We start from the raw sequence: 23,067 nt of genomic DNA on the forward strand, positions 1-23,067 counted from the left end.
TTCCACAGGAATACTGCTAAATATGTTAGGGGGAAAAAAATCCCAACAAAAAACTGCAAGCAACTGCTGGTGTTTTTCAGTTTCATCATGCATGCATACCTTCACCATTTCCTCATGAACAGGAAAATGGAGCTGTGATACCAGCGGTTCTTACTTCTGGTTCTACTTCTACTTAAGGTTTTGTTGCTTAAGTTGGAATATGTGGGTTCTCTTTTGAGCACAGATGTATTTTAATGGATGTTTAGCTATTGGGCATTTGATGAAAACTGACTTGGTACAATTAATTCTCTGCAAAAGCACTTACAATTGTACTGTTTAGGAAGGAAAAAAGAATATGGTCAAACTCGGGCTTGGTCAGAGATCGTTGCTTGAGTCCACACACAGTGTTAAAAGAGGGGAAAGAAAAATGGAGCCTCCACTGCAAAGAGGATTTATATCTAATTGTTCCAGAGTTTGTTTCCTCCTGAGGTAGAATTAGCCCTGTTGTACTTTTGCTGAGGTTGGTGGCAGAAGAGAAATCTGAACCTTTGGAAGCAACTTTTTGCTTTGAATGGAAAGGGGCATCTGATCTTCCTTACATTGTCAACTGCTGCTTTTTCCAGCACTTCACTAAAAAACTGACAGCCAGTAAGCTTCAAAGCAGAGAGGATCTGCTTAGCGTCATTATCTTCAATCCAAAGGCAATGCCAAATACGACATCTGGCAACCGGGTTGGATGTGAGGGCTATTCCACATCACATCCATAGAAGCGTCTGCCAAAAATGCCGTAGGCCAGAGACATTTTTCTCTATGGAAAATAGCTTCTTTTGGAGAGATCAGAGATTTTAAGATGATCGTGCCAAGCCATCAAAGCTCTGGGAAAGCACGTAGCAGATAAAACTGCCTGCAAATCAGATGCTGCTGCCTCAGAATCTGGTTTCGAAGCTTCTTCCATTTTTTTTCCAGCTGGCCTAGTCATCAGAAGAAGATCTCTGACTTCAGAGAAGGGAACCATATTCTTAGTCAGGGAAGTTTCCTTTGTACACTTGAATGGATACGTTACTACTGCGGGTACCACAGTACCTACTTCTCATTAAGTTATGCTGTTGGCCAGTCTGTACTATCTGTGTGAACCTTAGTGCCACTAATCATGCCAAAACTCAGGAAATGATGAAGAATACTAAGAAAATCTGTGAAAAAGCTCTGGTCTATCTTCCTCCCCCAAACCAACTCCCCAGGTTTAGCCTGTGACTACTGGAAGAAATACATGACACCTTTTTTGAAAAGTGCATTCCGCTAAAGACAAAGAAGTCTTGAAGATCACGTTGTCTTCCTATTGTTTTTGGAGGGAGAATAATGGAGAACATAGTAATTACAACATCAGCCCATGCCTCAGATGAGTTGCAATTAGGGTTCAGACCAGGACACAGCACAGATATTGAGCTGATCTAAAAAATGTCTTTTTCATGGGCATGGACAGTATTAAGATCTGTTGTATCTTTGCCTTGTTTGACACGGGGGGATATCAGCATGCCTTTGTGACACAGGAGCGCGTGACCTGAGCAGTACAGCAGCTCTGCTCATTGGTCTTCAGCAAAACCCAGAGCGACTGAGTCATCGCTCGTCTTCTCTGAAGGCCCTCTGTACAAAGGATTAGGAAACGTACTGAAACGTCATGGGCTACATGTCAACATTCAAGTGTTGGCATATTGTCTTTTCAAAACATACAGTAACTGTCAGGAGTACACTCTTCTGAGATTAGTGTAGATCAGAAAGCCCAAGAAAAATTATGCAAGACAAAGCATGCATGAAGAGGACCTCAGCTGCGTGCTAAAAACAGACAAGGTTTTTCACAGACAGGATGCAAAACTCGGCTGATAAGGACTGCGTACCTTTTGCACGAAGATCAATGCCAAGCACCAGCCTTTCTTTGCCTTAACCTGGTTCCAAGATGCCTTTCTTTCATTTTTACTGAAATAGACAGGGGCAACGAGAGAACAAGGAGCAGCTCTACCTATTAACGACTTGGTACAGAAAGGCACGTTTGTGAATGAAATACCTTTTCTGCAAGCATCTTTTCCCTTTGAGCACCATCTGAACTTTGACTGCACTATTTAAAGGTGAAGAGGGAACGCTCCTTGCTGCAGCACTATGTTTGACAGGGGAAAGATTGCTCTAGTATACTGTAACTATGAATAGACATGATATGTTTTAAACAAAGACCAATACCTGCTAGATTAGCCTTCCCATTCCCACTTGGATGGTTGGATGCTGAAATCTGAGCAGGCTGCCGGGTGATGGGGCTCTTATCTCCAGGTTTTCCCTCAATTTGCCCGAGCTGCGCCCTGTGCACCAGTGGGAAAGCAGAGCTACTTGGCAAGAATTAAGAGAGACGTGATACCCAAAGGACTGCAGTTGTAGGCTGTTATGAATGGAGGCAGTGTAAGTAAGCGTAAAGGGCCTTCCAGAAAGCTGCTATCACTCTGGTATGACATACAACCTTAGATGGGCAGTGTATCTACCTCACTTGGCATAGCTGAGCTGCTCTGGCAGAAGAGTGGTCTGGAAAGCATCCCCAGTTAACGCACTGACTTCAACGACGGTAAAGCGTTTTCAGCGCTGGAGAAGTGCAGAATGCATGGGATCCCCGCGCACCTGCTGAGGCAGGTACTCTGGCAACTGCCCACACGCCGGATGGGGGGAAGCAATCCTGGGGCGCTGCCCTTCTACAGCAATACAAAGCAGCTGGTCAGCTTTCTATTAACTTCTGTATGAAAAACTCCCCAGGAGGAGTCTGTCCCAGGGTGCCCTTGCGTTTTTGTCTGCAAAGGAAGACAAAAGCAGATTTAAGTCTAGCTCCAGTAACTGTTCTGAATGTGAGCGGACAAAAACGACTGTGCTCTGTTGCACCGCAGACACAACTTGCTTAACTGTCTAGTCTAACTCCACAAACGTGCTGACAACTTTAATGGAAGCCTGCAAACAATTAGCAGACGCTTACCTTCTTCCTCAACAAAAGAGATGAAAACCGTGTTTGAGAAACAGGATAGAACAAAATGGATAATACCCTGTAAATCTCCCAAGTATGCAAATTACTTCTTGGTACCAAGGCAGCAGCCATCAGCCCAGCAGAATTTGAGATTACAAAAATGAAGATAACAGGACAGGGGCCAACCGGTTGCTGTGACGCTTCAGCTTCTTACAAGCGTGGGCTCTAAAAATGGAAAAGGACAATCTTTTCTTCAGAGATCAGAGTAGAGCCATAAAGTTACAATGCTCCATGCTGCAGTAAGAGGACAAACCCACCACTCCTGTGGATGTCTCAAGTGGGAAAAACACTAAAACCAGTACACCAGATTAGTTACATGTCAGTCGCTCTCAGCACGTACACTTATTTCATAGTAAAAACGCCAAACATGGAGTTAAAATTATAGTAGTATAATTACACTGGTAAAATTTCCAAGTTATACTCAAGCATGTGGCTGAATCCCTCTTTTGCTCTGTCACCCAAGAGGGCCGTTTTTCAACAGGTGATGAGAATCCAGCTTACTTAGGACTGCATATACTTCTTGGTACAAAATATACACACGGAAATGAAAAAGAGTAACTTGAAAGGTTGTTGTTTCTAGGAGGGTGGTGGGTTGATCAAGAAGAAATTGGATCCAGATTCCTGTTTAAATGCTGGTGTTAATTACGTGGTGCAACTCCCTCTGAAATTAATGAAGCTCTACATACAAAAAAAAGGTACAATTGAGCTGTTTCTGCTGCCTCTGTTATACATGAAGGCTTTGCCAGTCGACTATAGCACAGGGAATATTTAATTATTAGTGGGTACAGTTACATCAGCAACCACTACGGGGGAACTCCAAAACTTTTAAGATGTTGAATAAAATCTTTAGAAAAACAGAAAATCCCGTTTACAAAAGGCACTTAGGTGTCCAGGGCTTTCAGTGAGCATAACACAAAATAGAGTTTAGGTTTAATTTGAGAAATTTGCTAAGTGCCTCATTTAACCTTTAACATAAAACTTTCAAATATGCCTTGGAGGAGCAGTATAACTGTCAAACCGTTCATACAAGACAGTGCAAAAAAATGAGTACTCGCCTTATTTTGGCCATACTGTGTAGGAGTAAACCAGTGGCTTTTTCTCTTACCATTTGTAGATAGGTGCATACAAAAAGGAAAAGCTGCGTAAGCCAAGCAGAAAATGATAAGAACAATTCAAATTGTTTCAAGAGTTCAGCTACCATGCAGAAACTTAAGAGAAAACTAAGATTACTCAATACATTTTAGAGGAAAAGCCTGAATAGAAATCCTAGGTTCATACTCTCTTGAAAATTTAAGAATCTAGCTTCTGATTTTCCATGCATACCCAGTTTAGTACTCCCACATTCAAGCAAACATCCTCAGTGTATGTTGTAAATTACATTTATATTATACGTATAGCTTTATTACGTGATAGTACCTTAAAAGCAGAGATACAGCATTAGTCAAGAAGTATTTATGATGCTTCTCAAAAGATGTTTTTAATATCTGATGCTAGTTTTTCAAAGAGAAAAAGCAAAGCCTTTAACGTGACCCAAGCTAGATATTACATATATCACAAATAGATACCACGAATTAGATACTGACATGTCGGTATCTAATACTACACACCCTCTTCTTTCCTTACAAGGGCAAGTGTCCAATACACTTCCACACTGACAGGAAGAATAAATTCTGGTTTACTCTAATCATTGAATCATTGACGTGTAATAAATGTTATCCATCCTTTGGTAAATGGTTTGATAAACCTCTGAAAAGAGCTTACTTAAGGTCAAGGTTTTTGATAGCAGGTCACATTTCCAAATATTTCTTCGGTTTAATTTCCCCGATGTAACCATATTAATAGCGGCAGTGATTTATAATCATTCAGTCAAATAAACAAACAGGCATTTCACACGGAAAACCTTTTCAGAATTGTTCGACGCTGTCGGCCCTTCTGAATGGGTTGGGTTTTTTTTCCCCCACTTTTCAGCACTGTCTTAAAAAGAGTTATCCAAAGCCACTGAGGCAAATGGGAATGTCTCTGATGTCTTCACTGGGACTTGGATCGGGCCCAGACCAAATGGGTGTTAAAGTTCAGTCACAAAAAGTCTTAGAGTCTGACTCTATGAACTCATTGTCAGTAATTAACATGTTTTCTCTTTCCTGCAAGTGCCCATATCAAACAGAAGATACAGCCAAGACGCTCTATCTGACAACTTTACAAGCTGCACAGCGCCCATGCCAGGCAGCAGATACAAAGAAGAGATTTATGATTCCGGCATCATGAAACCCAACAAAACAGAAACCAGGATTCAGCCACCTCACCACCTCATTAAAGAAGAAAACAAGTTAGCTTTTAACAGAGACCTACAAGAAAAGATGAGCATTAATGAAAGTTCTTTTTCAAACTCAATAGCTAACTCCTTGCTGCCAAAATCAGAATGTTTCCAGTCTAAAGCTATAGGACAATTGAGTCATCTCCTGCCGATGCCCTCAGTATATGAGCAAACAAGAAGGATTTGTATGAAAGAACCCAAATACGGGCATATTAGTCACCACGCTACAAATCTAGATGAACTGGACAGCGATGAGAGAATGACCGTAAAGCTCGATCATGACTCCGAAAGCGAACGCGTGATGGACGTGAGACCCTCTGGACAAGTTCCATTTGTGCTTCTAAATTATCACCATGTTTTAGCCAAACATGGTACATTTCAAACTTCAACATGTACAGCGACAGGACACGTAGGAGAAAATTACGGATACAATTCTGAGGAAGTAAATACATTTATTTACAAAAACCAAAGCCCCTCATCAGCTTCTCCAGAAACCCACAAGGAATCTGCACTACCCCATTATATTGGAACTTCTGTAATAATAGCCAATGGAAGGTGACGGTAGTAGAGGGGTATTTACATTTAATTAAGAAACCAAACTAATGATTTGCAAAAAGCATGAGAAAACATGGTTACATTTACTGAGCATAGCTGAAAGTCAATGAGGGACAGACTGGTGTGTTCCTGGCAAGCCACGTGTAACAGTACCTTCAAGGTCAGGAAAAAAACCTACATCTAGCTTCAGTGCTTCGTTGTCACAGGTTGAGCTCTGGTGCCAGTGAGAAGACGTGTTACAGATCTTATTTTTGTTATTTTCTAGTGTGCAACAAAATTAAATGATAGGTGTTATATGCAGAGATTTATATGAAGAACATTTTTTTCCTTAACCCCTCCTTTTCAAAATACATGCAAGAGTTTTTTATCATTATCATGAACTATACACTCTAGTTTAGGTATTTTTGACAAACTGTGTGAAACCTTCCATCAACTCTCCACTCACGCGTTAAACATCCCGACAGATGAACTTTGTTTAAAGAGTGGTGATTTTTAGTATCCATAATACAGCTGTACTAACTAAACAGAACTCAGTTTGGAAAAAGCTTATTTATTAATTACCCAAAAGTTTTTAAACTAAATAAATCAAATCTCAATTTGATCTACTTAACATAGATTTCCGTGCTCTGAGATGGTTACCACCACCATTTATCTTGGCAAGGAACGACATGACAAATTAATACATACAAAGATAGGTATTAAAGGGTTACAGGTCTTGTCATGGCAAATCGGGACAAATCACGTAGCAGGAACTAGAGACTATTCCCCATAATATGTCGTAATAAGAAAAAGGAACTTCTAAAGCGCGTGTGTCACTGAGTATTCTGGGAGAAGGCTGTGCAGATTTTCAAACCAGCTAGTCAAAAATACATCTTAATAAGAGCGCCAGAAATGTTTTCGTTATAGTCAAGGGAACAATGAACATTTATGCTTTATTTTAAACTTACCAGTAGCCTTCTGAAGTTTGAAGGGTTCAGCTTTTAACACACTGAACTTCCTTGAGCATAAATCTCATTGTCAGCACAAAGGTAAGAGTAATATCTGACTGATTCGTGCACTTCACAAATAATGTCAGTGGACAATCCGAAAACGGAAAGTCGAAAGTCATTGCGCAACCACAAAAACCAAAGTTGCACTTGAAGTAAAGCGGAGTTTGAGGACATCGGGGTTTGGAACGGAACGCTTTGCACACATCTCGGTGTGCGCTAATAAACTGCAGCAAGCGAAAAGCATACAGCACACATTTACATTTCGTCCAGCCTGGTAGGAACAGATTTCCCCCCCCTTTTTTTACTTCTTTGTAAAGTTTACAAGCGAGGAGACATACGGATCTGTGTGTGTTTAATTGACAACAGTCAGTCCACTTTGTCTCTCGACCGCTTCCCCAAACATCGCGTGCTCTTGATAAAACAACGAATGACTCCCTAAATAACAGCTGTGAAAACCAACAACAAAGGTTGTTGCAGATCTGAGTCAGCTATACTTAGCTGTATTTCTTAGCCCAATTCACGGCTAATTTACACTTCTAAAACTTTCTCTCTCTCATCAGACTCTCTCTCAAGAGACCTTCGCTGAAGAAAATGCTTACCTGGCTTGTGCAATATGGAAAAACACTTGCTCATGGACTGCACCTTGTCAGATGAAAATGTAATGAAATACACACTTTCAAAAATTACATGTTCCCCGTCTTTTATATGCAGCAATAATATTCAGTCACCTCCTTGTATGTATGAATATTTATTGCTGTGAGTACACACAAATACTTTTAAAACGTGTTTGAAAACAATTTTCAGTATTTTTATTGCTTCCTATTAAAAAGTTAACAGAGGCGGCTTTATTACGAAGTTAAATTGATCTTCACTTGGAAGCTTGCAGCTGTCTGACTTTTTCATTTGCCAGAAAAGCACGAAAAATACCCTTCGTGATAAATACGACAAAAAATACCCAATCAGCCATTGCCAGAACGCTGACTTAAAAAAAAAAAGCAGAACCAAACCAGCACATTCACTCACTCAGTGTAACCGCGCTCCGTGGTTCGTCTCACGCCAGAGAAGTTAGCAAGTCTGCAGGAATGCTACGAGTGAGTATTATTGTCATTCTGGCTTTCTAAATTGAAGCGATGAGGCACCAGTTGGTTTTACAGTGGCTTCGGTTAATAGCCTTCCCAGCCAGTGTTACTAATGAACGGGCCCAACGCCTTAAAAGATACAGTTATGCTAGGACTTGTATGTTAATTTTGTTAAATTAAAACCATGCCCTATAACGGAGTAACTGACATTGCTGGCACCGTTAAAAAGAAACCCGATGCACAACCCTCATACGACACTTTTCTCTATACCTCATTAGTGCCATTGCTGCACGCAAAGTCAATCTGGTGTGTTCTTCTGTTCTTGTAAGTACTATAAAACCACGTTTTCAGGAACGTGCAAATTGGGCTTCGGTTAAAAAAACGCCACTGATATTTTTCAGTAAAACACCACAAAATATTTTTCCAGCGTCCACCTTGTTATTCACACTTCCAGGCTTTATGCAAGGAGCCTGAGCGGAGGAGGTGTTCCATCGTTCTCCCACAGATGTTTTACTGTATGTGATATTCAGGTAGGGGAGCTTCCCCGGCTAGGCAATAACGAGTCAATTACGCATTCACATATGGTAATACAAGGTAGGTTTTAGAAAAGACCTGCGATTAAAAACGCAAATGCGTGAAACGTTTTTCCTGCCATTCCAAAATAGGAGCGGCAATTGCATGTTCACATCCAGAAGGTGAGTAAACCATATTGAGAGAAAAATAGGACTTTCGGTCAGTTAAACTACAGATGTTCACCGCACGCTCCTACCGCAGAACGGGGCACAGCCATCGGCAGTGGCAATGTTGTTCTTCACTGGAAAAAGTTATGCCACGGAAGCGGAGTGTGAGTTGGAATATATTCTGAAAAATAACCTCCTTTCTCTCTACCGTACTTGTCTGAGCCACTAGAGATACCTTTGCCGTGCGACTTGATAGGATTTTAACTCTTGGGGGAGTTCAGATCTAGCGAGTAAACCATGTGGAGAAATGAGAGGGAGAAAGAGCGTGAGAGAGGGAGTATTTTACCACAATGTAAAGTTGGAAACGTTAATCCCATGTCGAGGTCTCAAAGTTTTTATCCTATTAATAGAAACGCCGCGATGTAGATAAGGGGAGAAGGGAACAGGCTTCTCTCCAGGTCGCAGTAGCCCTGTAATTTGAACAGGGGTATTAAAGCAATTTAATGAAATTAAGCGCAGCGGACAATAGATGTAAAATCGGAGAACCTATCACTGAGAGAAAGTGCGAATGAATGGGAAACCTGCCAGAATACCAGTATTTCTCTAAAAATCACAAAACAGGACACCAAGTATTTTTTCAGCGTCTCAGTCATACTTCCAAAACAACCCAGAGAAAATCTTATTATCCCATTTTTTTCCTGAACATTAGATTTCGCTTTTTTTATATGATGCAGATAAAAGCTATTTGGCAAACGTAGGTGAAAAAGCACGCAAAACAAACAACCTATTAATGCTCAGAATTATATATGTATTCCCTAAAAATGTAAAGCATTTTTGCTTATTTATTATGTAAAACAAAACTGTTAAAATGTTAATAAAATCCTGTAGCCAAAGGAAAAGTGAGTTGGATCAGTCTCTTTTTGCTACAAAACACAGGGTCTCACGAAGAATAATGTTGCATATTTGAAAATTTATTTCAACTGTAATACAGCCTATATTTGACAGCTAATGTACTATAAAATACAAGGATTTTTTTTGTTTATTGTATGGTAGCCACGTTGCATTTTAAAGGAAGACTCTTGGAGAACTGAAAATAACACCGAATCGCTAATGAGACGCGCTAATGCAAGATACTCAAACACGACATCAGTTTACAATTGTTCCCTGCGGTTCTTTCTTCTCAGTTGCGCGTTACGTGACCGCGGCCCGCGGCACACCATCATTTTTGACCTCTGTTCTTTCCTCAGTCCAGATTTAATTTCTTTGGTGTCTGATCAGTGCGGTGCATCGCTGCAGTAACTTACGCATGCAAATGCTTTTACCAAACCAGTCACCCCCCGGAGTCAGCTCTTTGCGGCACAAATCTTTTTCATGACAGATATTACGCTGTACTTCAATTTTTATCTTTTTTATAGAGCTACTGTATATTCCAAAGTAGTTGCAGAGAGTGATTTTTTTAGGCTGATGTCTTGTAGCTGAATCAGAAAAAGCAAAGAAATAAAAAAAAAAATCGTTGTACAATGAAGCAGCAGCATAAAGAATTAAATGCTTTAATATTATTTCTAGGTAATAGCCCTTGACGTATATGATATTCGTTGGATATATTTAAAAAAAATGCTCTGAAGTCTTATAAAACCTTTTACTAGAAGTGAGATGTACTGCTTGAACTCTTAAATGTTAAGTACATTACTCCTTTTTCAAATCTTTGGAAACGGCACTGGACACAACCCGCTTACTCTTTCTGAACACAGACACGTGCCAACACACCCAGCTTGCTCGGCAGAAGTTTTCCTGTCAATAAACAATCTCTACAAATATTATAACAGAGTCCAGGAAGGAAAATATGAAGTCACAGAAATACGGACACTATAATAAATGTTTTTTGAAAGCACTTCATCAAGAAAATAGTTTAAGATACGACATCAGCCTCACAATGAAAGAGGTGTTTTACTGATCTAGACAGTTGAATGAAATTAACCATTTTCAGTGCATTACTTCGGGATCTGGAGTCGTCTGACCCTCTCCATACCTACGTCCAGAGACATTCTACACCACATTTGTCTGTCCTACATAAAGAACAATAGTAACAATGATTTTCATACAAAAATGTTGTGGCTTTCTGGGTGTGCCAAGTTTGGCACAAAAAGAGTAAGATCACTGGCTGTGCTCCCCATCTACCTTAAGGTGAGTGTGGTACAGGAGGGTTCACTGGCTTTCTCGACAGGAACAGCTGCTAGTCAGAAGGACCTTATAGATCATAGAATAGAATCATAGAATTGTTTAGGTTGGAAAAGACCTTTAGGATCATCGAGTCCAAATGTTAACCTAGCACTGCCAAGTCCAACACTAAACCACGTCCCTAAGCGCCACATCTACACGTCTTTTAAATACCTCCAGGGATGGGGACTCAACCACTTCCCTGGGCAGCCTGTTCCAATGTTTAACCACTCTTTCAGTAAAGAAATTTTTCCTCATGTCCAATCTAAACCTCCCCTGGCACAACTTGAGGCCGTTTCCTCTCGTCCTATCGCTTGTTACTTGGGAGAAGAGACCGACACCCACCTCACTACAACCTCCTTTCAGGTAGTTGTAGAGAGCGATGAGGTCTCCCCTCAGCCTCCTTGTCTCCAGGCTAAACAACCCCAGTTCCCTCAGCCGCTCCTCATAAGACTTGTTCTCCAGACCCCTCACCAGCCTCGTTGCCCTTCTCTGGACACGCTCCAGCACCTCGACGTCCTTCTTGTAGTGAGGGGCCCAAAACTGAACACAGTATTCAAGGTGCGGCCTCACCAGTGCCGAGTACAGGGGCACGATCACTTCCCTACTCCTGCTGGCCACACTATTTCTGATACAGGCCAGGATGCCATTGGCCTTCTTGGCCGCCTGGGCACACTGCCGGCTCATGTTCAGCCGGCTGTCGACCAACACCCCCAGGTCCTTCTCTGCTGGGCAGCTTTCCAGCCACTCTTCCCCAAGCCTGTAGCGCTGCATGGGGTTGTTGTGGCCGAAGTGCAGGACCCGGCACTTGGCCTTGTTGAACCTCATACAGTTGGCCTGGGCCCATCGATCCAGCCTGTCCAGGTCCCTCTGCAGAGCCTTCCTACCCTCGAGCAGATCAACACTCCCGCCTGACTTGGTGTCGTCTGCAAACTTACTGAGGGAGCACTCAATGCCCTTGTCCAGGTATTATTATATAATATCCAGATAATATATATTATATGTAATATATATTTATATATATAATATATATTTTATATATATATATTATTTTTATATATATATTTTATATATCCAGATAAAGATATTAAACAGAACTTATGCAGCTGCTCACTACACAACGGGAATTTTCTTTGTGAAGTTCTTTGGTTCTTCTGAAGGAAAGGTCAGGTTTGTAACAGACGCTTCATCCAACTCAAGGCTGTTTCCTCAAGACAACAGGTAGTTTTATACACACAGAATAGGCCACTAAGAAGTAGAGGCAAAGGGGTACGTTCCCACAGCACCCACTTATGCTCCGACACATCCACACTCGGTTAGTTGTCATTTGCAAAAAGGAAGTTCAACACCAAGTTTCATTCCAATGCAAAAATTTTTGGAATGATCTTACAACTCAAAGTGAGACTAGAACAAGCTTTTCATTAAGAAGGCTATGAAGAAATCCAAAAGGAACAATAACAACCAGGAAATACTGCAGCATTTTACTATTAAAAAATCCATCTGCCTGCTGCTCAGACACAGTGGTAGCATAGCTGAGTGAAGGTTTGCAGGTCCATTCTGCCCTTCTTCATATGGGAACATGTTTTATCATTTTCCCCCGTCATTCTTTTGCAGTCTTTGTCCCTAGCGAAGGGACAGTGTGTTTTAAGGAAGCAATTCAAGTCAAAACCTGATGCATGACCTGGTCGTTAAAAGAAATCTCTACAGGCACTCATCAGTCTGTCTGGAATATGAGCGAAATCAAAGGTGCTTCCTATAGGCACACCCTACAGTACCAAACCAGAGAGAGTGTTTTAGCTACAAATATCGGACTGAGGTACAGATCTAAAGTTTTGTAAAACTCTGTGGTTGTAAAAACAGTACCAGAGATGCGCTTCCCACAGCTGACCTGCAGCAGCATGCGCTGCTTATAAGTTGCTTGGAAGAAAAGGTAGAAAAGAAGTGAAGATGCCCAAGGAAGATGTGGGTGTGCATATGCACACACACATTTTTTTATATATGTATATATAAATGGGCTCTTCTTTTTATTTAAACTTTATTAAACTCAGACTCAAGTTTCATTTGGTTATAATATGCATCAATACTTGATTCTGAAAGAAAGGTAGCTGCCAAAAAATAACAGCCCAAAGCAGTTTTGAGAGCATCTGGTGGGAAAAAGCAAAAACTGGTGTTCATGTGTATCATTTCAACTATGCCAATTAACAGCTGTCTACACTCCATTGTACCGTTCTATGAAATATTGGTGTGCAGACTCTTACAAGGCAGATCATGGGGGAAAACAAAACAGCAGGGTATGGACAACCAGGCACACAGACAAATCTACTGTGATATGGAGCATAAAATCCTAAATGTAATAGGGACAACTTAATTTCTAGCACTTGCTGCCAAACCACCTAAACCCTAATATGTGAGGATTACTCTAAATTACCATTACAGACTAGCTTCCTTGTTTTAAGACTTCTTGGATTTGTAACTGAAACAATCTACTAACATGTTCGGTTTGTTTATGAGGTGAACTTTAACCTAAAAAACCCATTTCTGGCTAGTATACAGAAGTCCTTTGTGGAAACCAATTTGGCTGATCCACCTTCAGTGGGGACAAGGTAACGTAATAAGCAGTGCTGCCTACTTGAGGAAATGAAGCTGGCCACATCACATCTAGGACAAACTTTTCATTTGCAGAGAACTGTTTGAAGTGCTGTGGTGGCCAAGCCTCCTGGCGCAAATTCACCTTGCCCGGGAGTAAAACCCGACAAGCTGCCATCGCACAGAAGCTCCCACATGCCTACTTCGCGATGCTTTCCAGTCATGACCAAGCTGTTACACCTAACCCGGAACCGTGCAGGCAGCCCCCAAAGCAAGCTATTTCCAGGTCAGCAGATGTTAAACCTCTTGCTTTTAATGGTTAGCAGCAAAACCAGATGCCCTGCTTTGGGAAAGGGGGGTGACAAAAGAAACAGTGGACGAGAATTTGGACACAGCTTAACTGCATGGTTTCTTTATTCACTGTAGCTGTCGTTCATGGCAGGGATTTTAAGAGCTGGGCATTTTTCTCTTATTTATTCGCTTAACTTCATTACTGTGACAGTAGAATTACTATTAAATTGTAAACTATTTAGGCTTCCCTCCCCTGACATTGGATTCTACAATAACCTGGATGAGAGGATTGCAACTAGGCGATACAATACTCCAGTGGGCTATTCTTACAGGGGCTAAAGCCTCTTGGAAGGCTATGATTCAAAGGAGAGATGAGATGATTTACTCAGGTCCAATTGACTAAGAAGAGCAGAGTACAAATAACTTGGATAATCAACCACAGTTCTCAAGTGCTGATGGAAAACTCCCCAAAAACTCAAGGCAGCCGTAAGAGAGTTGCAGACCTGCGACCAAAGCACAGGATGGTAAACTGTTGTATAGGCCCACGTGGAGAAGAACCAAATCAGCAAGGGTCTACGCTTAGACCTGAATTTAAACACAGTGGTAATCCCAGTAATTCAGAAATATATGATGAACTCTTCCAGCTGTTGCCACTGCAGACAACGCATAAACCAGAGTTTAGTTTAAAAAAACATAGTAAAAATGTAAATATTGGACTGGATTGTGCTAAAGCACAATAAAAACACAGAGACACAAAAAGGAAATATTTAGCCACTTCAGTTTCTCAAATACAGTGTGCAACTGAAGAGACAATTCTGTTCACTGCAAGGTATTCCTTTGCAATCAGGCTCCTTTTAAAGAACAGATGCTTACAAAGAATGGCAACATAGATGTGTTTTAAAGTTAATACGAAAGAATAAAGGCCTTCAGCAATGAGATAATTACCTCTTCTTAACTGTTGAAGTTATCCATGTCAAAGAACAAAGATATCAGAAAATCAAAAGGAAAAAAAAATCAAGCTATCAACTACCCTTCCCACCTTTAAGCAAGTTTAGCTGCTTGGTGCCAAATACTAAAGAGCCTCCTTTTGCGCTGTGAGCTCTGAGGACTATTAATGCTTTGGGACTATGAGGTTTCTCAGCATGTCAAAAGAGTTGCCGTCTGGGTGCACAGACTCCACACCCTTGCCTTCTTCATGAACTTGAAGGAATCCATAATCATCTACCCCGACTATCCATGCAATCGGGCCCTCCTCACTGTGGAGACGGACTTGCTTACCACTGCAAACAAAGAGAACCAGACGGTTAGGAATTAATTGGCGGAGACTGCAAAAACAATTAAAAAATAGCTTAGAGGACTCCTGTCTAGCAGAATATTTTTATTTCTCACCTCACTGGTTCCTTATAGAGCATGATTTTCAGCAGCATTTTCTACCTGCTTTAATTTATTTCTGTGGAATTAACAGTTAATCCAAACAGTTTGGGTTTTTTATAAAAGACATGAGTACAGCAGCTTCATTACTAGCTAAACAAATCATTCCCGATTCCCTTTTTTTTGAGATGATACATGTAAAATACCTAGAAGCATTCTTTAACTCCTGCTAGTCCGTTGATTTTACTGTGTGCTATTTTTATTCTCCGTTAAAAAATACATCCTACTTTTATATACATAAAAAAGTATATAAATAAGTATATATATAAAAGTATATATAAAAAAGTATATTTTATACATATAAGTATATATAAGTATGTATTTTTTATATATATATATAAAAGTAGATTTTAATTAAGTAACTAGTTTTAAAGGCAATCTAGTAGAAAAAGTAGAAAAAGGCAAAATATCCATGCGTTCTTTTCAGCTTTCCTAAAAGAAAGTTCGAGACGCACATTATACTTACCTGTGTACCCAGTACTTGTAGTAACGGGGAAGAACTCCGTTGGGCCCTTTCTCCTGGAAAATATCTATAAGCCTCTCTAGCACAGTTACAGTTCTTGCAATAAGACAGTCTGCAGTTAAAGCCTTCAGCTTTGTCCCCTCTTCCTTATTAAATTTTGTGATGAGGTCATTGATGCATATGGTGGGGTTGCTGTTATTCACATTAAATCCAAAGCCTGAAGAAGACAAGCCAAAAGAAGAGGACGGGATCTTTAACTACAAACACTTTGTTACCACCAGAAAGTCAGTACTTCATTCAACTACTCGATACAATTATCTCTACGGATGTTTCCGGTCACTGTTTTTCTTGAGTCTCTTACACCTTTAAACCTTCCTACTTGCGTAATTACAAATCTCAGTCCAGATTTTACTTGTTTCTTGCCCTTAAAATGCCTCCTCAAACCTGTAAGCAAATCCAGTGCAGTCCTTTCAACAACACGCCACCCTGTCCATGAGGGTTAGGAAGATGGCAAGTGGTGACTTGCTCGTTGGTTACAATAACATCAAAGTGAGAAATTCTTTTACTCCCTGGAAGCTGACAGGTCATTAGCTAATTGAGAGCAAATCATTGATCATACTCTAAGATGGAATTTTATCTTTCAGTCTAAAATTTAATTAAGAGACCTTTCTGTTTACTACAGTTAGCTGATTGCATTCTCTGAAAAGTAAGCCTTTTTACTCAGCTGATAAGCCTTGTTTGGCTTGCTCTGAAAAGCCCAGAAGATTTAACTTTGCTGCTTAATCTATCTTACCACAGCATATCCTTTAGAAGCCTCAAGTCTCTCGCTGAGATTTCTCCAGCTAGAATAACGTTGGCAGAACGCCTTTCTTATTTAAATATGGCTCTTGGGGAGTTTTTTGCAGCCTGCTGAAACAGGCTTTGAGGGATGTACGGAAATATATTGTATTACCTGTTTATTTTTTTCTCCTACTAATTTGGATTTTTCTTTCCTCAGACATTTGGGATAAAACCCCAGTCTGCCAATCGGGTTTAGACATGATACACCTCCGTCTACAAGAAGGTCCAGATGCACTGTTTTGTAAATTTGCTATTAATGAGACTATTCACGTATGGAAGTAATTCGTATTAACTATGAGAAGACGGATCTCTTCAGTGGAAAGCAGTTTTTGACTTTTAACTAGTCAGAGAGTGCATGCAAAGAAAGCCACAGTGATACCAGTACCAATACTTCGATCCTATGGCAATGAGGAGAAATGTATTATCAGAAAGAGACAAAGGAAAATGAACTGGAAAACATGACGTGCCATGCCAACAGATCCCAACTCAGCTGTTTAAACTCAAATACAGTCAAGTGAAGAGAGAGTGACCGTGGCCATCAAGCTGTGATTGGTACTGTCAGGGTGCATAACAGGGCCTTGGGGTCCATCTGCAGGCTCAGGGCACTCAGGCGTGTATGCATGGAGATCACTACTTAGCAATCCAAAAACTGAAAGAGACACGAGAGACATACTGAGATGACAAGCTCAGCTGAGGCAGAAGCACCTGGGGATAAATGCGGTGGCAAAAATGTAGCCAGATAATTTGAAAAACATTAGGTGCTCAGGACTCTTAGGGCATCTCTGCATTGCCCATGTGAGAAGAGTGAAAAATAAACATTGAGCACCGACCTCGCAGTGTGCTGATGTGGCTAATACATCTTCCAGTTCCAGGGCTAGCCCTGCCTTCAGCATCTGTGCACTGGCTGGACATGCCTTAGCCGCACACAGAGGCAGACAGAGCTTTTGCAGGTCAAGCATGTTGGCTGTCCCTTGCATTCTGGTTGTGTTTGGCTACCTACGTCTGTTCTGAGTCTGGCCCTTACTTTAATGAAGTATATTCTTCTGCAGAACTCTTCTTCCAAAAGTCCCATAATAATTAAGTTCTTTAAAAAAAAGGTCTTTAAAAACACGTTTGAAAGTATGAACATGAACTGTGTCATCTGTGAGGCCCTGAGCACATGGTACAGGTGAAAAGGCAGGTTTGTCTCTTGCCTTATTCTTCTGAGGTACTTCTCTGCGCAGTGAAGCCATGTAGATGATCTTTGATTTTGATCATTTCCCTCATATATGGAATACTCTTCATGAGTGTCATGTAAACAGTGAGGTCTAGGAATTTCCATGACTGTAGAAAGGGGATGATGCATCTGGCTTACCTGTCCTGTTGTAGAAGTTTGATCTCATTGCTACTACTAATACAAGAAGTTAGATGTCATGAGTCACCCCTACTACTCTCAGTGACATACATCACTGGAATGATGGAAAAGATCCTTGGATGCTATGTAGCAACTAACTTTCAATCTTAGAAGCTTCCAGACACAAGAAAGTTGATGAAAATGTACATCTTTGTATATACCTCAGACCTATTACCACCAAGATGACTCCTAGGGACATCAGAGAGAATGCATACAGAAAGTTTCCATTCAAATTTGAATGTTTTGGTGTTTAGGGTAAGAAACACAAGGTCCAAAACTAGTATGTAATGTGCAAAGAGATATTTGATAAGATGAACTATTTTTGGAGCCATTTTTGCTTTTCTTGTGTTAACCAGAACAGGCTCTGGAAGAACATATGGAAGCAGTAAACGGTTGACGGGGCACAGAGAGACTCTTTTAAGTGTCTCGGTGCAACTTCCATTCTGTACATGTAGATTATTTACAAAATGAGGATATAACAATTGAACAGAAAATTTAATGGCTGGGCATGTTTCGCAGAAGGAGGTGATGACTACTTCAACTGTTTTGCTTGTTCACGCCTTAGAATTTACAGCACCTTGACAGGAACGATATCATGCCCACGCTCCCTTTGCAAGATACTTGTCTGCTGTGCTATATTCAAATATAAACCAAATATTATCATCATCATCATCTTTAACCTTTTAGACTTGCTAAGGAACTTTCATTTAATTTTTTTTAGACATAGCACAGATAATTATTTTTGGAACCAGAACCTAGATCTCTGCTGGCAGGTTTCTAAGCATGTCTGACAGATCTGTGCTGCTGCTGGTTAGGGGAAAAAATTTCCTTAACAAATAGCAGAATGATTATCAGACTTGAAACAACAGAGACATCTCAATACTTATTTTGTGCACCTAAATTTCTTCTCCTGTTACAGCACTGGGACTTGTTGGAAAATACATGTACCTTTTTGGAACCAGCCTTCCAGGTAGACTGTTCGCCTTCACAATAAACAAACAGACTGTCGCTCCTTGCTCCCCCATCCAGCCTTCCCAACTACTTTGCAAATTTTAGTTTTTGAGAGAACTAAAGAAAGTGATTAATTAATCAAATCCTTACTGCACTGCTGCTTCACTAGCAATATTCCAGTTTCTAGAAAGCTATCAACAGAAACAAGTTATGAATAAATTTAAAAAGGATGAAAGAAGAAATTAAAACATTACCAGGTGTACGTAGCTCTTTTTCTCCCGATTTAAAAGGCATGTTATTTATTTAACTATTTGTTATGTTGAAAAAAAAATGAAAATTGAAGAAAATGGATACATTTTTCCATATATTCTACTAGTTTTGCAATAGATCAAGGAGGTCACTTTCCCTCTCTCCTGTAATGCTCTTTCTTTGAACTCCACTACGCCAGCCCAGACGCTTGCATTTATGTTTTCCTTGTCAAGCACATGGAATTATTACGAAGAATAAAAACATTTACGGTTTGTGCTTCCTTCTGATTTAATATTGTGCTTTATTTCCTTATGCCTGCTGCCATTATTTGTTCTTGTCCTTATCATTTGAACTCATAAAGGAATTAACAACAAACTTCTTTAGAAAAAGACAGTATAGAAAAGCTTGAAAATAGACATTTACCAATAAGTATATGAAATGTTTTTTCAATAAGTGTAGAGTTTACCAGAACTCCACCAAGCTTCATAAGATCGCTGTAGTAAATATCATTTGGCCATTTTACTCGCAGATCAATATCCTAAAGAAACAAAAACATACATTTAGAAACACTTTGCTCTTCGATACTGATTATGAGAACACGGCTCATTCATCACTCCATATTCCATATTTTCTGTAGCTCTTTGCCACACTGAATGTGGTACTGTCAACTGCTCTTCATGTGAACCTATTTAAGTGCTCCACAAACGTTACTGAAAAAGTCACAGTAACATGGTTACGTGGTTTACTAAGGAGGCTGGCAGCTGTCAGAGAAAAACAAAAAAATAAGAAAAAAATTATGGCAGATAATAAAGGTTTAGAGCGACCAAAAGGGGGACTAAAGATACTAGAAGTTTTCAGTCTCAAAACTGTGAGGTTTTATAGAATTCATTTCCTTCATTCACGAGCGCCTATTGAAGATTTAAAAGGTCTATTCAAGAAAGATGCAAACTGTTGCAGCCACTGTGGCTTACTGCTGGTAAACAATCAGGGTAAGCCCACAAAAACATCAACACTGTATTTGAGGATCCTTGCAGAAACCAGACAAGGAGACAATGACATCTTGAATTTCAGAAAGGAAATTCAGCAGACAGGAGAAATTCCAGTTCACAACTATGTAAATACTTCAGTAATGTCCTAAATATATTCACGCTTTCGGCAGCTACGCTCAAGCAACACCATGGAGCTGGAAACACAAACTGTGCTGTGTGACACCGTTCCAGCCCAATAGAGAAGTTTTTGTTGAAACCACAGAACTGAACTGAACTTTGCACCAGCTACTTAAACACAAAAAGAAAGCAAACGTGCTTCCTGTAGTTTGAAAAACTGCATATGACTTTATCCCCTGAGGCAAATTATGGGAGGTGCTCCAGGACTACAAGAGTCGCGTTCCCTCCTATTGTAGATTATGAAATCCCTTTACAGGATGTGTGAAAACTGCACCTGGGTCCATGTCTACTTTCCTGACAGATTTAAAGGCCAGAGAGGAGTCCATTACACGTACACTGACAGGAAATACTACCTGATTTTGCTATCAAAGCATTCTAAGAGAGAGTATCACCAATTCATATTCATTATGGAAAACAACTTGACTCTTCACACCGGGAAAGGATTTATAGAAGGCTCTTGAGACATTCGAAGTATGAGACAGTTAAACAGTATTATCAGCGTTAAGAGGTCTTCCAAAGAGCTACTCAGGAGATCTTACTTCAGGAAAACATACACCTGTAAGACACCAGACACTAGCTCTGCAAACTGAAGTGACGGCAAGTATGAAGAACAACCAAGTCAACTGGGTATTCTCATGATGTGAACCACACAGCAGAGACTTTGCCACAAAAACGGAGTGACAAGGTACTGCACAACTATCCGTTTGTCAAAGAAGCAATGGGCATCACAAAATACGCTGGGAATGCAGCACCTTCTTATCTTCACTTACTAGAGAGAGATGTCTGCTGTTCTCAGAATGGGAAAGCAAGGCACTCTCTTGATACAAGGCCCATTTACATTTGCAGCGCTAACATCTGGCAGTAAAACTTCCAATTCAGCGGCCAGATTTTCTCCGTGAGGACCCAGAACAAAGGCCCCAGTCGCTGCCAGTTTAGCATAGTCAACATTCGTGACAATCCTAAAAATGACGACTGGCTGATAAACTGAGACACAGGTATTTCAGATTTTTGAATGGAAATCCTTAAATGGACTTAGAGCACAGCAAACGACACTAAAGTGTCTTAAAGTATTATTAAGACTCTGACATACACCCACAGAGGTACGGAAATTTGGAGGAGAGAATGAAACCTCATCTGTAGATTAGCCCATTGTTTGCAGCTACTGCAGTTTGTAGGGCACGGATGTCCATCTGACATAAAGAAAAGCCCTGCGTTACCTAAGTCTGAAGGGGAAATTTAAGCATTGAGTTTCTGATAAATCTTTGAATTTCCTTGCTTTAGTGTATTTGAGTGCAGACCCTTAACATTGGTTTCACCCATTGTCTAGGGTGGATGTACTGTCAAAGAGATTCAGTAGCTTTGTCTTGGTCATAGCAAGCTATGTACTGTACATCTACTGTGTATATTACATGTATTATTGATACATACTATTTTTATATTATATTTAGTAATTCAGTCAGCTTTTTCCTCTTGAATGGAATAAAATGAAAAATGCCACAGTACACCAGGGTAGGCACACAGAAGCAAAACCGCCTCTATTCATAAATTAACTCCTTCCCCAGTCAGACTCATATTTTACAAAACTAACTCCTTCTATTTAAAATGGTTAAATTATTCACTCTAGCCAAATATTTTATACTGCAAATTTTAGCCTGAAGCATTTTGTTTTTATAGTCAAGTTATGAAGCACTGAAGTTAGAAGGCATTAATAGAAAGGCTGACAGACCCTAAACTACAGCAAAGCTACTGGGTGCCACTATAATAAAGTTCATGTGTAAATGTGTATAAGTCATTGATTTTCTGTAATATAGGAAACATATGCTCTAGTTAACTACTTCTGTAAAATACCAAAGTTTTATAGTTAGCAAATATTAGGAAATGGTAACATTAAAAAGGAGATATATGAGGTGATGAAGAAGACTGGTTCTTCATTTTAATACTGATGACAGGACACTTGACTCCCTCTTGAGAGCAATACTCCTAAGTTCTTGCTTTAGAAATCAGTTTTCAACCTTAAACAAGGGTTGGAAAAATCCTTTAAAAGGGATAAAGTGGCCACTGAAACAGCACCAACAAAAAAAGCAGAAAAGGATTCATCAGTTTTATTCATTTTTCCCTCCTCCCTCTTCCCCAACTCCTTCAAAATCAAAACAAATTAACTCAATTGTTAGACAAACAAAATTGACGTTTTCTTTACTGCTGAAGACTGAGTCTTAAGTTTCATAAGATTATGAGTGAAATGAGTGCAGTATACTTAATCAGCTCAATAAAAGACAGTATTCATCATATGTATACTAGATTTCTTAAAACACATAAATAATCAAGCATGTATGAAGGCTAAGTTTACCACGACATTAGTGCTGAAGAACTATATTATGCATTCAGTCATTCTATGCATAGGAGACATAGTTAAAATCTGATTTTAATGAAAATGGAAACAGGACTTTTGAGATAAATTAGAATGAGATACCTTATATCCTGGTATTGATCTAACTGACTCTACCACTGCCAAGGACACCAGGTGTTGAATAAAAGGAATTCTCTGGCCCAGGTTGGAATGTAGAGGAATGGTGATATGTAAAGTGGATAGTGCACAGCCCACGGGACTGAGCCAAACATTTCCACCACGACCTGGGAAGGGAGAGAAAAAAGGTTAACTTCAACTCAAGAAAAAAACATTTATAAAAAAGATCACTTTGTTAATGTAGACAACTACAAAAGAGAAAGATGCAATTGTATCCATCCAAGAATCTACCATAAGTCCTGTAATGGAGTTTCCAAACTACTTTAGAAAGAAAAATGGTTAAAGTGCAAAGCTTTTTCTTGAAAAAAACA

The 23,067-nt window shown here is 40.0% G+C and overlaps 2 protein-coding genes across 5 annotated transcripts in view; one reads left to right on the top strand and one right to left on the bottom strand.

The window, feature by feature from the left end:
• SIM2 (SIM bHLH transcription factor 2) overlaps positions 1-9,550 on the top strand; it is a 63,688-nt gene extending 54,138 nt beyond the window's left edge. Inside the window, exon 11 of one of the 2 annotated variants that reach the window (XM_076353858.1) lies at positions 5,177-9,449. In XM_076353858.1, coding sequence (XP_076209973.1) covers positions 5,177-5,901 — 725 coding nt within the window. In that variant the 3' untranslated portion in view covers positions 5,902-9,449. Of the gene's footprint in view, positions 1-5,176 lie in introns of both variants that reach the window. The other variant, XM_076353869.1, reaches the window with a different exon arrangement.
• A 115-nt stretch (positions 9,551-9,665) lies between these two features.
• HLCS (holocarboxylase synthetase) overlaps positions 9,666-23,067 on the bottom strand; it is a 129,962-nt gene continuing 116,560 nt past the window's right edge. For 2 of the 3 annotated variants that reach the window (XM_076353832.1, XM_076353845.1), the window contains 4 exons: positions 22,703-22,863; positions 19,490-19,604; positions 15,637-15,850; positions 11,960-15,019 (listed from right to left, as the gene is read on the bottom strand). In XM_076353832.1, coding sequence (XP_076209947.1) covers positions 14,851-15,019; positions 15,637-15,850; positions 19,490-19,604; positions 22,703-22,863 — 659 coding nt within the window. In that variant the 3' untranslated portion in view covers positions 11,960-14,850. Of the gene's footprint in view, positions 10,121-11,959; positions 15,020-15,636; positions 15,851-19,489; positions 19,605-22,702; positions 22,864-23,067 lie in introns of those variants that run through there. The other variant, XR_012996625.1, reaches the window with a different exon arrangement.

Source organism: Aptenodytes patagonicus, chromosome 1, assembly GCF_965638725.1.
Source record: "Aptenodytes patagonicus chromosome 1, bAptPat1.pri.cur, whole genome shotgun sequence".
Lineage (NCBI taxonomy): Eukaryota > Metazoa > Chordata > Aves > Sphenisciformes > Spheniscidae > Aptenodytes > Aptenodytes patagonicus.